The sequence below is a fragment of the Protomyctophum parallelum genome (genome assembly GCF_964188405.1).
Source record: "Protomyctophum parallelum genome assembly, chromosome: 3".
NCBI lineage: Eukaryota > Metazoa > Chordata > Actinopteri > Myctophiformes > Myctophidae > Protomyctophum > Protomyctophum parallelum.
Genome location: NC_139698.1, coordinates 45,221,498 through 45,237,615, shown reverse-complemented (window position 1 = coordinate 45,237,615; position 16,118 = coordinate 45,221,498). Strand labels below are relative to the sequence as shown.

Below are 16,118 nucleotides of genomic sequence, written 5' to 3'. Positions count from 1 at the left end.
CGTCTCAATCTTAATTTAATATAGGCTTCAGAGGGTCTAAAATATGGAACTCCCTGCCTTTACATCTATGGCAATTGTATTCTCATCAATTCAAGAAGGTTCTCCTAACCACCAAGTACTTCCCATACGGTCTGCTAAATTACCTGGTGTACTCCATGTTCTCCTATAGCGGTTTTATTGTCTGAATTCTGTCTATTGTGCTTTTTTCTTGTTATACAGTATATTTTCGTCCTTTCACTGTCCCTGTATTTTATCTGTATTCTAATGTTTAAGATCTGCATGTTAAAACTATGAATGTATAAACATGCCTGGAGAAGCCACTTGCAATCCCCTGGAGGGTTTTTAGGCTTTCTCCTTCACATTTCTATTGACCTTGTGTATCATCTCCGAAAGAAAATTGTATGTGAAAATAAACAAATAAACAAATAAATAAAACCTTAAAGTCCTGGATTACAAAGTAAGGACTGCATCACTGATCCAAGTTTTACTGTACATTGGCATAATATCAAAGATTATAGTGTCTTGGAGAGTTGCTCACTTTAACAAATTCGAAAATGAATGAGCAGTCAGAACAGCAAAGTTGGGGAGTTAAAACTGGATAGAAAAAATGTTCTGCAAAGCTAGTTAGTCATCCCACTATAAATGCACCACATACGTGTCTATGTACGTACGTCTGAAATCCACGTAACTCGAGAACCGTTTGCCCCACCGACTTCAGATTTGACACACACGTTCCACACCACCACAGGGAGTGCAGTGCCCCACCTTGAGTCGGTGGGATACACCGTTGTCCAGAAACACCACAAAAGGCTCTGATCAGGCTCTGCCAGTGGACCTAACGAGGTCCCCTCACATGTAGATTTTTACAGCCTCCTTGCCATGGCAACCCAACACCTGCCATTTGATTACTTAACCAGTCTAGCTAGTTAACCCATTCTGACCTGAGATCAGATTCTAAAAATGTCTTCTACATCCTGACAGTTTTCTGAAATAGCCGTTTCTATGTCAGTGGTTCTTCGAATTTTCAAAAATAGCAGACCTACAAGCTCGTAGCACGCCACTCGGTGGCGCGCTACGAGCTTGTAGGTCTGCTATTTTTCAATAGCTAAAGCATAGCATGATGCTAACACCAAAAGGGGTTCCCGCCCAAAATGGGTTAAGTACGAATATGTTCGTACCCCCCAGCTATGGGACGTCTACTAGGTACAAATATATTCGTACCTAGTCAATGGTTGCAGCAGTGGTCTGGGGGCTGCTCAACAGGCTGTGAATATGATGGAAAAATCACTGGATCGCCTGGCAAAGGTTAGCTACACTTTGCTGCCACCTAGCGTGGCAAAAAAAGAGTTAAAGTGGGAAATTTGGTATATAGTTTTTTTTTATTGGCCTGGTCTATATACATGCATTCATGAATTAAATTGCTGACCAGCTGTCGGTATTGAGCATTTTTTATAGGGGGATATATGTGACCATACCATTAACAACTTATATAAAAGGCAAGATTTTCAAAAAATCTTTATGCTTTATGTAGCATGTGACATGTCAAACTAGGGTGTTTTCATGATTCTGAATCCATTCCAAGCATTAGTTTTGCACGGAAAACACACTGGGCTAAAAACAGCCATAGCCAAATGTGTCCAAAATATGCTGACCTCATCACATTTGTGATGACGAGTCTTAACGATTATGACTGTTTTTAGCCCAAGGAGTGTTTTTTGTGAAAAACTAATGCTTGGAATGGATTCAGAATCATGAAAACCCTAGTTTGATACGTCACATGCTACTCAAAACGCCAGAGCTCTACCTATGAAGTGCCAGCCCTATCAGGCAAACCAGGGGAAAAAGCTGAAAAAGCTAGCGGATGTTTACTTCAGTTTGAACCAGAACTGAAAGGAGGCCGTCTCACGTCAGAGCAATGGAGGTTGTCTGTCCATGCGATTACAGTTTGTCATATCGAAGTCAAATTAAGCTCTAATGAAGCCCAGAATATTGCATTTTGAGTGCATTATGAGCCATAATGCAAATAAAGACGGCGTGTGTGCGTGCACGCAGGGATTTTGGCCATGTTTACATGGACGCGAGGGGTCGTTAGCTAAAAATGCTATAAAAATCACACACGTGTGAACTGAGTGGTGCAATTCCCCCCCCCCCCGCCTCTCTCTCACTCTCTCTCATTAGAGTCACTACCCCTCTCACTGTTTCTGGCGCCCCCTACTGCTATTTTTAAGTCACATACTCATGCTCACACACACACACAGACACACAGACACACAAACACGTACGAGGACATTGCAAGCTGGTTGTAGGAGTGGTTGCACCACTCAAAAAAAGTTTCTCAGGCATGGCGTCCTGGACAAACGTAAGTTTATCTTGTTATCTCGGGCACTAAGCTGTTATGGTATGATCACATATAAACCCTTATAAAATAAATTGCTCAATACAGACAGTCGGTCAGCAAGTGGATTAATGAATGTATGTATATAGACAATATTTTAGGCCAATAACAAAAACTATATACCAAATTTCCCACTCCTTTTGCACTCTTCAGACACAGGCAGACAGATACAGAGATCTCCATATACAGTATGGGCACAAAAGGGACACAGACAATTAAAACGGGTGCTATGAAAACGGGTATTGCATATTAGGTTCCCAAGTTAAATTAAATGTATGCAAAGGACATTCAAAGAATGTTTGCCAGTATAATGACAAGAGATGAAGGAATGCAGGGAATAAATGTTTGTTCTTCATAATATCTTGATACTGCACATACATGGTCAATGAAATGTCAATAGCTGACATTTATCATTTGTTTTAATGAAATTGTTCCACCAACTTTATTACCACTAACAAGCAATAACATTTTTACTTCAGAATGTAGAACTTTTGTCTTTGCACAATTGTGCAAATAGCCTACAATAAAGTTACTTACAGACCACATAATACAAGATAAATGTCAATAAATGTACATTTTAAAAAGAAACACCCACTCTGTGAGTGTGAGTGGTACCAGCACTATAGCAACATCAGCAGGCACAAAACCTGCCCACTTCAAAAGCAAGCCAGCAAGCGAAAGGGCAGTTGCTTAGCATGGCAGTACTATCAGTGAAAAGCAGTGAGTGTCAACACTCTATGTCAAGACAATAAATAACCATGGAAAAGTAAACCCGTAATTTAATGTAAATCAGTATGTTTTTCAGCTTGTGAATACCGCCGTGTGCAAAATAAAGCTATTAGGTGTATTATTCGCCATTCTAGTTCATTTTCCCCCCAGGCACTCCCCCCCGCCCCCCCTAATGGTATACTCATTTAGTTAAGATCTTCCATTCTATCAGCCTGGCTGCTGAGGCTATCAGAACAGGGACTTTAATGAAGCAATCTACTTTCCCCCCCCCCCCGACCGTGAAAAAGCCCCAAGACCACCATGTAGCTCCACGGCCGAGGTGACACCATCTTCCTCCAGTTTCTCATCTTTATTGTCTCAAATGACATGGTTAGTTTTTAATCAAGCCTTTTACTGTTCATCTGCACAATGAATACTGCAATTACTGACTGGATGGTTAATTCGGCAACAAGCCTGTTTTTCGAGGGAGAAGGCTGAATACATGTAGTTTATGTGTGCAAGAGTTTCACATCCAAGGGTGGATTTGAACCCTAAGAAGGCAATTTCACATGCTGGGTTCAATCAATCTAAACAACCGTTGGTATTGAGCTGAGGATGTATACACTGAGGCAGCGGTTTAAAAATCTGTCCTTTCTTTCAGGAAGTTTTTCTTTCCCGTCACTGTGGCAGCAGCTCATGTTTTACAATGCTGTAAATAAAACCCTGGCTCCGTTTATTATCCCCTAGCCCTCCATTCTAATTCAGTGAGATGGTTCCGAGGTACATGCATTTTGTTGGGGTAAGCAAATTTCCCTCCCCGTGTCCAAGGTGCTGCCTGCAGAGAGCTTCTTATGCAGTGCAAACGTTTGCCTCCGGCTACAAATGAATAATGTATAGCATCTATCATTACCATAATACACAAGCTTTGCATGCATGAACGGCACATCATCATGACTCATAGAAATATCACTTAACCCACAGTTCAGCGGTGTGTACCTGGAGTTGAGGATGACACAACACCACAAGATGTTTCAGTCCCAACAATGAGGACTTTATGACCTCAAACCCACAATATTGACAGCTAACCGCTAAATCGTAGTGAATATTCTTGGCTAACTGTAATGTTAACCATGACACAAGAATGCATAAGCTATTTGTTGAAGAACAATTAGAAAATAAAGCAGTTTAAAATAGCGATGTGCACAGCTAGTCAACTAGTCTATTAAACCATGCTGCCCCTTCTAATCGTTTACTATACTAGTAATTGTCTCCACCAGGCCGAAGGCATGGGGAGAGAGTATGTTTTGCACTCCGTCCATGTGTGTGCGCGTTGTGTGTGTGTCCGTCCGTCTTTACCAGCTAATCTCCGGCACCATTAACCTGGTTGATGCCAAATTTTGCAGACACACTCCCTAGATGCCAATGATAAACCAAATTTTCCAGAATGGCCCGTTAGAGCGCCACCAGGAGTCCAACTTTTGTAAAACACAATTTCCAAAAATCCTGCAAATCTTTACACAGTATCTCTAGTCATGTGTTCAAGACGGATTTGTCCAATATTTCATATTCCATCGTAATTGGCTAACATTGGCTTTCAAAGTTTGCAGGATTGGCCCGTTTTGAACAAAAAGCCTCAAATCATGAACGCAGCGTACAATTTACGTGAAATCTTTCACAGACTTTCCTACTAGGCAGAGGAATATATCCCACCCTTTTCACCAATAGGTCGGAATTTAACAAAACACATTTTTGGAACAAAATGCCTCAAATCATCCAATTGCCATCTAAGGCGTAAGAAGAAATGGCACCCTTTTCACATTGGCCTATGATTAAAGACTACTTTCTATTTTGTCCATTCGTAACTCAAAGGGACAAAAGGAACCAAATGCGGTTCCATTTGTACACAATCAGTTCAATTAACACTGAGGATTTGACTGTGTATGGTCTTTTCACCCGATCTCCAAAATTACTCCAAGCAGCCGTTTGGCCTGCGTGTATCTAATAAGCAAAAGAGTTATGAAAAGACCCGCCCCCGTCTGCCTCTGATTGGTCTACCGAACGTCCCCTTCTGTGACGCACTGCTTTGTCTAGTCATGTCACATTCGCAAGCATTGCCGGCTTTGTGTAAATGGTGACTTTCCCTACTTGTGGGACTCTGGGGGATAGGGGTTTACTATTCTGTGCATATCGGGTTAAAACTCGAACTGGGCTGAGTCGGCTTAAGCGAGCGGCTCAAATTCGCTTGAGACAGGGCCCTTCCGTCGCGGTCTAAAACTATACTTTATCGGACCAAAAAAAAAAAGTAGTAGCAGTTGTTGAAAAAATAGTGCCGGCAGTGGGATTAGATACCAGGAGGTGTGGGTTGAGAGTCTAATGACTAACGACTCGAGGCACACTACCGAGCTGGATGCCAGAAAAGGGTTTTCTGACTGTTTTAGAATGTGAGAATGCCTCGTGGTCGCCCTACTATGGAGGCCAATCAGAGGCAGGCAAGTGGGCCCACAAATAATTGGCAAAACACTAAGATTATGTTAAATAGTATAAAGTAATAGAATTATAAAGTTATACGAATAAATAAGAACTTAAAGTGATGTTAATTTAATTTAATGTTTAATTTATGTTGTTAGTTATGTTTGATACTTAAATTAGTTCCATTGATCCAAGCCAGAACACAATATTAAAGTCCAGAAAGGGTTGAGAATTAAGGATATAAATTACATGAATTATCTTTAAAATGACCTGAACATTCATAAGCAAAAGTTATAGAATTAACAATGAATTCCCCTCCTCACTCACTGACAACTATCACAAAAAAGACACTTGCTTTGACATCATCTAGGATTACCATTCTGTCACTGTCTCTGACCTACACTGCTTCTGTGAAGCTGTTGTATAACGGCTACAACACTCCACCACAAAATGTCTAAATGTCGGTGCTTCATGCATGGTTTCCCCGCAAACCCATTAATAACATTCTGGACAAATGATTGCCAGAAAGTACCTCGCAAATGAGGACATAGAGAATTCAATGACACGCATGAATCAAGACGGGCATTAGCTGTCAAACAAGGGTTGCGTCGGAAAGCTTTACGGACACATTAACATGAGCTGATGTCTGAGGTCTCGAGCAGAGCATATGTTACCTTCATTCACTGGGAGCAAATACTTTCCCACTCTGAACTTACTGTAACGAGACGTGAATGACGGCAGACTGAGAGTATAAATAGGAGATGCAGAAAGAATGCCAGCTATTCCCATAACACCAGAACCATGTCTTAAGACCCTTTTCACTGTAGGTGACATCCATTTGTTCTTGCACCATGTGTCATCATTAGGTACTGCATTACTACAGTATACGTTGCATTTAAGACCAGCAGGGCCAATGCATGTTCGTATATTCTGCTTTGTGACGTAAGGTGCTCTTATTCAATTTCACACATTTTGCCAAATATAAATATAGTCAATAGTCATTAAAGGTGAGGGACATGCCAATAATGTAACAACAAAGTATGATGACTCTATTCATACATACCGGTATTTACAGTTAAATTTCAGATAGATTGATCCTGAAGGAAATCCCATAACATAATGAGTGTATACATCATAGTACAAGACAAGATGTCTATGGTCAAATAAATGTAATATCTGAAAACATTTTGCTATATTTATTCACTTCAGACAGGCTTCCTGTGGAGAAGCAAACCTATAGATTGATTCCCGTACAACTCTATAAGTTACTAGTAGATGACAGCAGAATGTCCAGGAGGCATTCTGGCACTCACTCACTATCCCATCCTGTCCCCATGACTCCGCCCCTTTCATGAATATTGATGCCCCTCCCTCCCTGCTGTGCTTAATGGCACTCAACACTGTGAAAAATGGTTCTGGGTGCGTCACTCGCACAAACTCCCATAGGAGCACCGCACAGCACAGCGCACCGCCAACACATGCAGTTGCCACAGAAATGAAAATTACCCCATCAGCTAAAAGACAATTAGAGGTCAAGAGACCTCACTGACAAAGGGAAGCTTCTTGGTGACACTCGATAATGATAGAGATACATATATTCACGTCTGGGACGGGAGCCAGTGAACACATGACGAAATGACCAGCTGGGTGTCTTGTGAAAAGAACGTTCCCTCCATGATGTCATCAGGGAGTGACGGCTCTGTTTTGGGCATTGTTGGGACACCGCATCATCATAGCAATTAAATGCAGAAGGGGGGGGGGGGGTGTTGTGCTGTTCCATCTAGTCTATTTAAGAGGAACACCACTCACCTTCCTTACCTATAAGGTACATTATCTGTCACTCCTATACAGTCAATTATATCAAGTATAAATTTTATCCATTTGTAACTGTGGACAAATTAATATCAGAAAAAAAGGAATAACCAGGTGCTCAGTGCTCACAGGAAAGGAAATCCAAAACTGACTATAGTAAAAAAAAAAAAAAAAGGTGCTCACACGGATCAAACAGGATCAAGGCATAGGAAGAAAAAAAAACATTCCGGGCACTCATAAAGTTAAAATGAGGAATAGCCTTTATTTAATTAAAAGGCAACTCCCAACATGATTCGACCATAACTGGTCTTCCCCTCTCAATGTGTCCGAATTCCGACATCCCAATGTGCCAAATGACAGGCAGTCACTAGAAAGGATGTGAGAAGGTGCAAGCCTTCACATAACCAGTACACTAAGAAGAGGTGTGAATGCATTCAATTGATCATGCATGGGACACAAAAGAGCTTGGGATGAAAGGTAGAAATTATTTTCTTTCCCTCGACCAGAGCCCATCAGAACAAGTACATGAGGATGATAGAATAGGGTAGAGGATGAAAGGGGAATGATAAGGGAATATTATCCCTTCACTCAGATTCAAAATGCCAATGCAATGCCTATTCCATTTTCCCATAATTATTTTCCTTGTGGTGTAACTGCTATTTTTGATCAATTAATTTGTGTTGTGATTGATGATCTGTGTACCATTCCTGGGAGTTAGGGTGGGAGGATTGTTAAATTGTAAATTAATTTTAAATTGATTGTAAAATGCAGTGTTTAATTTAACTCTGAAAATTACAGTTACAAAACAGACCCATAAGGACTGGTTTTGTCTGTGTGTAATGAGTTAAAAAGTACAACAATGTAACAGTTGTGAACACAAACAGCGCTAAACCCAGAAACCAGAGAGCTAGTAGTCTATGTGGTCAATGGATAGGCAGGATTTGGGGGGTGGATATGGCTAAATCTTTGTTCAGAACTGACTCCACCGGCCCGAGCCGGCCTGGCACGTAGGCTGGTAATCCAGAATGCCGCGAGTTCGAGTCCTGATGCCGACAACCTTTGTTGCACATCACCCCCCCCCCCCAATCTCTCTCCCCATTTCCTGTCACACTACTGTCTACCTATCAATAAAGGCATAGAAAAGCTCAAAAAAATCTTGAAAAAAGAAAACTGACTTTTTAGTCAAACAATCTACAGATCTACAAATTAAGTCTGCCATTCATTGTGCATATTGTATTGTTCTAAGTCTAAGGGTTTCTTCCTTTGAAAGATAATTACGGTAATTGTGCTTAAACAATATTAATTGAAGTGTCCTAGGCCCTTTCAAATTAACCCTTAACCGAGTATTGTTCCCCATTATGTGTAGGCCGTTCTGGCTTAAGAGTTCAGATTCATAGAATTAGATTCTAACCTAGATAACAATTTTCACTCCAGAGAAATGCTTTTCTTTTTTACGTCCTGATTAATTTACATGATATAATAATATGTACAGCATATTATAAGTGTATGACAGAATTATTACCATGTCAAATACTCAATTTCAAAATGTTCTCATTGTTTTGAATTTGATGCATGACAAAGTCAGGGTGATGAGCGCACTGCCACAATACTGGGAGTAAGATAAAGCTATGGGTGGAATTTAAATACCTCTTCTGCATTTTGCAGAGTGAGTGACATAGCATAAACCTGTACCAATTTTGTTCAAAGGAAAACGGATGTATTAACTTTAAAAGGTAGTTTGTAACATTGTAATGATGCTTGGAGCCATGGGAAAAAGTACCTTAATCAATGAAAACAGAAGGGGGGCAGTCCAGTTAGAGGTAAACAAAACAATAATTCTGGACCAGACATAATTATTAAAATGATTACTTCGCAACAATATATTCTGGAGGGAAAGCAATATTTTGATAACACTTTTAAAAGCTCTGTCAATGTATTTTCACATTTAATTTAACTGCGAGAGTATAATACATTTTCATCGTCACAAATTGATAAATTAACAAATGAGGATTTTACTGTGTATGTACACTGAAGCTGTGTATACTGTGCAGTACACCACGGCATAATCCAATTCACATCTCCATGGGTGATACAAACAACAAGATGGTACAGAGGAGTTGTTTTACTGCACAATGACAAGGTTGGGAAATTCTCTCCTGCCTGAGCTTCTCAGAGAGAGTCAGATGAAAGAAATACATCTGGCCCCCAGCTCTGGGTGTTGAATGTACCGAGGTGAATCTCTTTACCGCGCAACTCTGACTGTCTGTCTCCTGAAGGGGGGCCAACAGGCTGTGACTCCATTTGTGCTGGGGGAATGAAATGAATAACCTTTCAGGCCAACCTGGCCAGAAGCAAGTGTTGTGTGGCATACAAATGACGACATTGCCTCCACTTGTTTGTGCAAATATGTAAATTGCACACTGATTGTTCACATGGGAAATGAGTTTTGAAACATTGATTCCATCGTTGCTAACAAGAACGAGCGAGCGACCTCCCCCCCGCTGCTTCCCCCCCCCCCACCCCCCAGGTGGCGCCATCTTCTGAGGTTTTCAGCTATTCAGACCTGCCAACCTTGAGATATTGCCATGAGTACCACCATGCGCACACGGAAAATCTCGCGGAATATTTTGGGGGGTAGGGGGGCAGGTATATAGTCTATTAATAAATGTAAGCGTAAATGTGAAAGCAGTCTGTCTATCCTCAGTGACTTTATGAATGAACATACATCACAATGATCATGTTGCCTAAATAAAACCACGTTTCTGTGCATGATTTACCGTTAATTACAATGATCATCTTATTTAAGTGCACATGTATAGATATACATTGCCTAGTCTGCGTTGGTAAAGTTCCTTTGCTTGCTGGCTGTAGACTCCGTTTGGTAGTGTTACCAAATGGAACCGCTCGTTCAAACAAGACGGCTCAGTTCAATATATTTAACATATTGTGGCGTTCCGAGGCGCAGGGCACTAATGTGAGCTTTAGACCCTCTTTATAAGGATAGATGACGGCTGAAGTTGTCTCTTTGGAGCGCCACATGCTACTCCATTTATTGACAAGTATTATTCACAGACGGCAACCCGCCAAGAACACCACACAACACCTCGCGCCTTTTTTGCGTCATCAACCAAAGACAGGTTAACCCTAACCAGAAGCTGTGCTTGTTTGGTGTGAAGTCACGTTCTCTTTCTATATAGACCACTAATCTATTTGAGTGAACAGAGCAGTTGAGACAATAATCATCCATAATGTATCAATTATGGATAAGGGGTGGGGACAGAAAGGCCTTTTCGGGGAGGGGTCAGAATAAATTATGGATTTACATTCTTCGTCTGGATTACTTTATTATTTCCCAGGCAATATGGATACCTTTTGAAAACAGATTATTTGTAAGTAAAACAACATCTCATTAAGTCTCCAGCCTGGTTTATACTTGGTTGCACAACTTGTACATTGTGTCGCGCACTGAAAAAAGCAGATATACAAGCTCACAACACATCACAGCTTGTAGATCTGATATTTTGACAGACATGCAACAAAGTAAAAAGCATGCATTAGACTTTCGGATTATAACCATCAATTTGTTCCCTCAACAAAGCTTTCTGAGATTAAGTAATTTAATATCACCAGATGAAGTCATTTTCCTTAATCATTTTAAACAGGTGCCTGTCAACATCTCAACACCCTACAGAGCTCATCTTCCTCTGCAGTGAAACATCCTGAATCTAGGTTTGGCCTCCATTTTCTTTCTAAATTTGGCGCCGAGTGCTGATTTGGAGGATAATTAGTGCTGTAATAAACAAAGGCATAATCAATGACAATGTCACTTTGTGTTATTTAAGTTAATAGGAGCTGGCTTCTGCAATGCGTCCCCACGGGATGCCTTTAGTCACGTTGGAGTGGATGATACACATGTGGTCTGCCACTCGCTAGCGACATATCTCTTCCTCAAAGGGCCAAAGGCCGTGGCAGTGGCACACAATAACCATTGTCTGTGGTAAATCCCCATAAGAACGAGGGGGGACCACATCAGAATTGAAACAGCATTTGAAGACACATCGCTGCGTTTCCTCCCATGTTTGAATGTGTTTTTAAGGAATAAACAACCCTAGAATAAGCAGGAGTTTCACTAATCTGCCAGAGATTATCATCCCCGAAACAAAACCCATGGAATAGCATTATGGCAGTGTGGCAGCAGAGAGACAAAAGGCATGAGCGTTAAAGCTCAATCTTTTGTCCATCATCCATAGATTGTTTATTCAGGAAACATTAGGGAATAATTCATTTGCATGGTCTAACAATAAGAGAAGTGTGTCCATACAAGCTCCATTTGGGTACAGAGATCTAAAGATGTAGTTAGAAAGATAACATTGACCTACCTGCAGTTTGGGGGTGGGTCTAGTGTTATTTCGGCAAGCTCTTTCTGAATCCTGGAAAATAAAAACATTCATGTTTTAATCTGTTGTTACAGATCAACACATGTCTGCTAATTCTATATAGTGATCCAGAATTAAACTAATACCTTTATCCTCTTTGCAAACATTACCAACGCAATTACAAATGCGTCGTATGTCATTACACAGTAGTAAAGCTGACAGCTGTAATCAAATCAATATGAAAAGTGTAATATGGATTATAAAACAAACTGTTTCGAAGCATACCTGCTATACAGTGTATAGTTGTATACGTTTGTATTGAATTGTATGTTTTATGTTGCATATTTAACACTGATGTCCCATATGGGATCAATCAAGTTCTACTGAACTGAATGGCATACATAAAGATTAAAGAGTATTGCAATGACATTCAACAGCAGATGCCAAAGAATAACTGAAGGGCAATTGTTCCAACTCTGTTGCCAAGGTGTATTTGCAGAATATCAATAATCTTCATGCTTCAATAACATTGACTACATTTCAGACAACAGCAAACTTTACAGTTTTGTTCATTCTGAAGACCCTGTGTTGCAGTAGGTGCTACAACAGACACAAAGGGAGATCACAAAATCAATCTTTTGTCATAAAAAGAGGCTTGCTCAACTCGTTGCATAATTCTGTCATCGCCTGCCTTTCTGAGAAACACTTGCCTTGTCTGCAAGGGGTTGAGTGGCGCTGGCTGGTTGGGGAATTGGTGCAGTGTATGCAGTATGCACTAAAATACTTATTGTTCATTTAACTCTTCAGAATGTACACTTGTAAACTCTTTAAGAGTTACAAATGGATACATTAACACTGATGATTTTAACATGTATGGTTCAATCAAGATTCTCCAAGAAGTGTAGGCCATCTACAGTTTCTACACTGTACAGTGCAGGCCATCTTGAGTATCACTTGAGTATCTCTTCGAGTACCTTTTTTACCACCTTGAGTATCTGACATCTGTATAAATTACCCTCTTTATGTGGGTTCAGTGGCATACTGAATAGGAACACTGATCAAAGTAACAATGCCAGCGGGCCCTATTGGCTTTATTTAACTCCTCCACCCCCCCCCCCCCCCCCCCCACACACACACACCCACACCCACACACACACACCCCCACACACACACACACACACCACACACACACTACACCCGGGGGCAGAGAGAGAGGCCTTCAAACAAACATGCCCTGCCTAAATACCACGTGTCTGAACCAGACTCACTCACGCTCTTACCTCTTGGCACTGGTGGAGAGTTTAGCAGCGGTTTTGCTTGAGATCTTGGTCTCTTTCTTTTTGGGCTGTGCTTGTTCCCGCTCCTGTTCTGGTGGCGCCGCTTCGCGTTGCTCAATGTCCGAGCTTCCCCCGCTGGTGCTGGGGCTGTCGTCCGGTCTCTGCACTTCGCTGGACATCTTGGGCCCTGAAAATGGAAGAATGGCACGTCAGATCACCTCTGGGAGGGAGAGAGAGAAAGAGAGAGAGAGAGAGAGGAAAGACTGTGAAATCCCCAGTGTTGGGTCAATTTGTACAGTGGTTCCCAAACTTTTTCATGTCAAGGACCCCCAAATTGACACTTATCTGCCCACAGACCCTCATAAGAGAAGATTTTTACAGCTCTACCAGAGATTCTCAACCCGTAATTTCAAGGACCCCCAGTTTGATATGCATTAGGCTACGGGCGCCCATTTAATGGCATTTCTATCTCTGGGACCCCCAATTTATATTGTAAAATGTTAATTTAACTCTGAGAGTGGTCCATTTGGTTCCATTTGTACAGTCTCAGAGTTACAGACCCATAAGGGTCCATTTGGTTCCCAACTATCATTTAGCTGGGAACCCCCTGGAACTCCCTCAAGGACCCCTGGGGGTCCCCTGGACCCCACTTTGGGAACCACTGCATTTGTACACTTATCCGAGTTAAATGAACAGTGAGGATTTTGAAGTGACGGCAAATTGCCATAGAGTGCACAATAAAGTCAATAAATCTCAGAAAAATGTACATTTGGGGGCAGCCAAGTTAAGGGTTTTCATGTAATGGATGTGGTTGGTCGTGCTTGCAGGCTAAAATAGAATGGGCTACTGTTGCAGGACATGCTGAGAGTGGGCTGAAGGTAGACATTTATAGCAGCCTACAACGATCTGACAGGGGATAAAGCTACGATGCCTATATAATGTGACAGTGGGTGGGGTATTCATTAGGACCCACACGATTAAGTCAATTTAATTACTCATTGACACGAAAGAAAAACAGAATGTGGCCTTCTCTTCTCCGAGATCCATGCTTCTAGTTTTACAGTGGGGGAGATGAGGGTTTGGAAATCCTGTAGAATAGCTGCACCCATTGAATTGATGAAATGTTTAGTGATAACCTGCTGAGTGGGAGCAAATGCAATTACTAAGTTGTAACCGTTTCATCTGTGATAGATCATTCAGAAGAGAAGAGACACACATGGAACAGACCACTGTGCCCCCTGTGTGATGGAGCACATAGATTGCCCCTGAAGCTGAACTATTATGCCAAGCGCTCTTCATGGAACGCTAAAATAAACATATTGTATGACACAACTGAAACTGATAGGACAGTCTATATATCCCAGGGAGAAGGGAAGCTGTTAATCAAAACCGTGAACTAAAAGTGGCACGAACGGCTCGCCTTTCCCGGGGGGGTTGTTCCATCCATGATAGGGACATCAACGCCTAAATGTACCCACTCGTCAGAAACATGCATCGACTCGCCAACAGCCGCAAACGTTTGAGATGTGACATCAACGTGTGAAGACTGCAGCCTGTGAAATCCATCAAAGGCCAAGTGAAGGGGGGTGGGGGGGATTTACTGTTATTGTGGTTGTTATCAAAAGACATCGATCAAATGGGATATGTCAACAACATTAAGGACGACAAACACAATGGGTCGCCCCCCCCCCCTTCCCCAACAAACACGCACACACCCCGCCGCCCCCTCCGAGTGAAATGGAGCCCGTCCACACAGCAATAATAACATCATTAGGGGCTACAGGGGGAAAAGTAGAAGCCGCGGTGGGTACGCACTACCACGGGGCATTTAAAAGAATACAGGCCTCGGCCGTTTTAAACTCGGGGAAAAATACGCAGAGAACGCCTTTCGCTGTGATCGTCCACAGCGGCCAGACGGGGCCGATCGAGGCCAGTCGACGACAAAAACCAGGGCAAGATGAGCGGCTCGCGAAATGTGCGACGATTCCTCAACGTTTTCGCGGAGTGTCCACATTGTGTGCATGGAGGAGTGCACTGACCCTACCTCGGCACAAAGGGAGGAACGTCCCCCCTCCTCCTCCTCCTCCTCCTCCTCCTCACTGGAAAAAACGCCACTTCAGCGGGACATTTACTTACTTTATGCGCATCTAAACGAGAGACGAGCTACATTCGTGAGTTAATATTACCTGGCAGCTGGCCGTCGATGGGGTATTCCGTATTTATAATCCCAGGTGAAAAGTATATCCTTACACGGCCGTCTGCTCGCTCTCGTGTCCTTGCTATTTAACTGGAGGTAGCGACAGAAAAGCGATTACAGAAAACTGAGGCAGCCCGGACCGCCTCCACGCGCGCTCCCGTCTGCCCGGTCTGCGCGCACTGCTCGTGCATGCACACAGGCTGCATTGGTGTGTGAGAAGAAAGCCTGCGCCCAGGCCTAGACCTACAGTTAATTCTAATTCAGACAGTGGTTTTCAAAGAGTGGGGTCCACCATCCTTTGGGGGGGGGGGTTCCAATGCATCACCATAAAAAAAAAAGAAGTAAATAGTCGATCTATACAAGCTGATGAGATGATTGCGATCATCATTGTGAGCTTGTACTGTTATTTAAAAAAGAACATCTAACTTTGAAAAAATATATATATATTTTTTAAACATTTTAACATGTCTAATCCTAACCCTAAACCTCAGTAAAACTATGCCTAAACTTAACCCTAACCCCAACCCTAAACCTCAATAAAACTATGCCTAAACTAACCTAACCGTAACCCTAACCTCAGCAAAACTATGCCTAAACCTAACCGCAATCTCGCAGAACTATACCCAAACTTATAACCTTAAACTAATATGAAATTAGTAGGAAAATGTTTTGAATGGAGGGAAAAAACATCTGAATGTAGTTGCATTCCAGTAATGCCAGACAGGTGCAAAACGCACTGTGGACACGAAGCCATACGACTTCAAAGTTGTGGTGCACAGTAGCGCTCTATGTGGACAGCGGTAGCCTACAAACATTCTCTATTCTATGATATTTGACAGTTTCATGTTCCAGGCAGGTTGACATGGTATCAGCAAAGATAGGAA

General features: G+C 42.0%; 1 protein-coding gene across 1 annotated transcript in view; it reads right to left on the bottom strand.

The window, feature by feature from the left end:
- ube2e2 (ubiquitin-conjugating enzyme E2E 2) overlaps window positions 1–15,363 on the bottom strand; it is a 31,994-nt gene extending 16,631 nt beyond the window's left edge. Inside the window, exons 1-3 of the mRNA XM_083761808.1 lie at window positions 15,224–15,363; window positions 13,041–13,224; window positions 11,764–11,814 (exon numbers count right to left, since the gene is read on the bottom strand). Of these exons, the coding sequence (XP_083617934.1) occupies window positions 11,764–11,814; window positions 13,041–13,216 (227 nt within the window). The 5' untranslated portion in view covers window positions 13,217–13,224; window positions 15,224–15,363. The remainder of the gene's footprint in view (window positions 1–11,763; window positions 11,815–13,040; window positions 13,225–15,223) is intronic.
- Window positions 15,364–16,118: the final 755 nt, after the last annotated feature.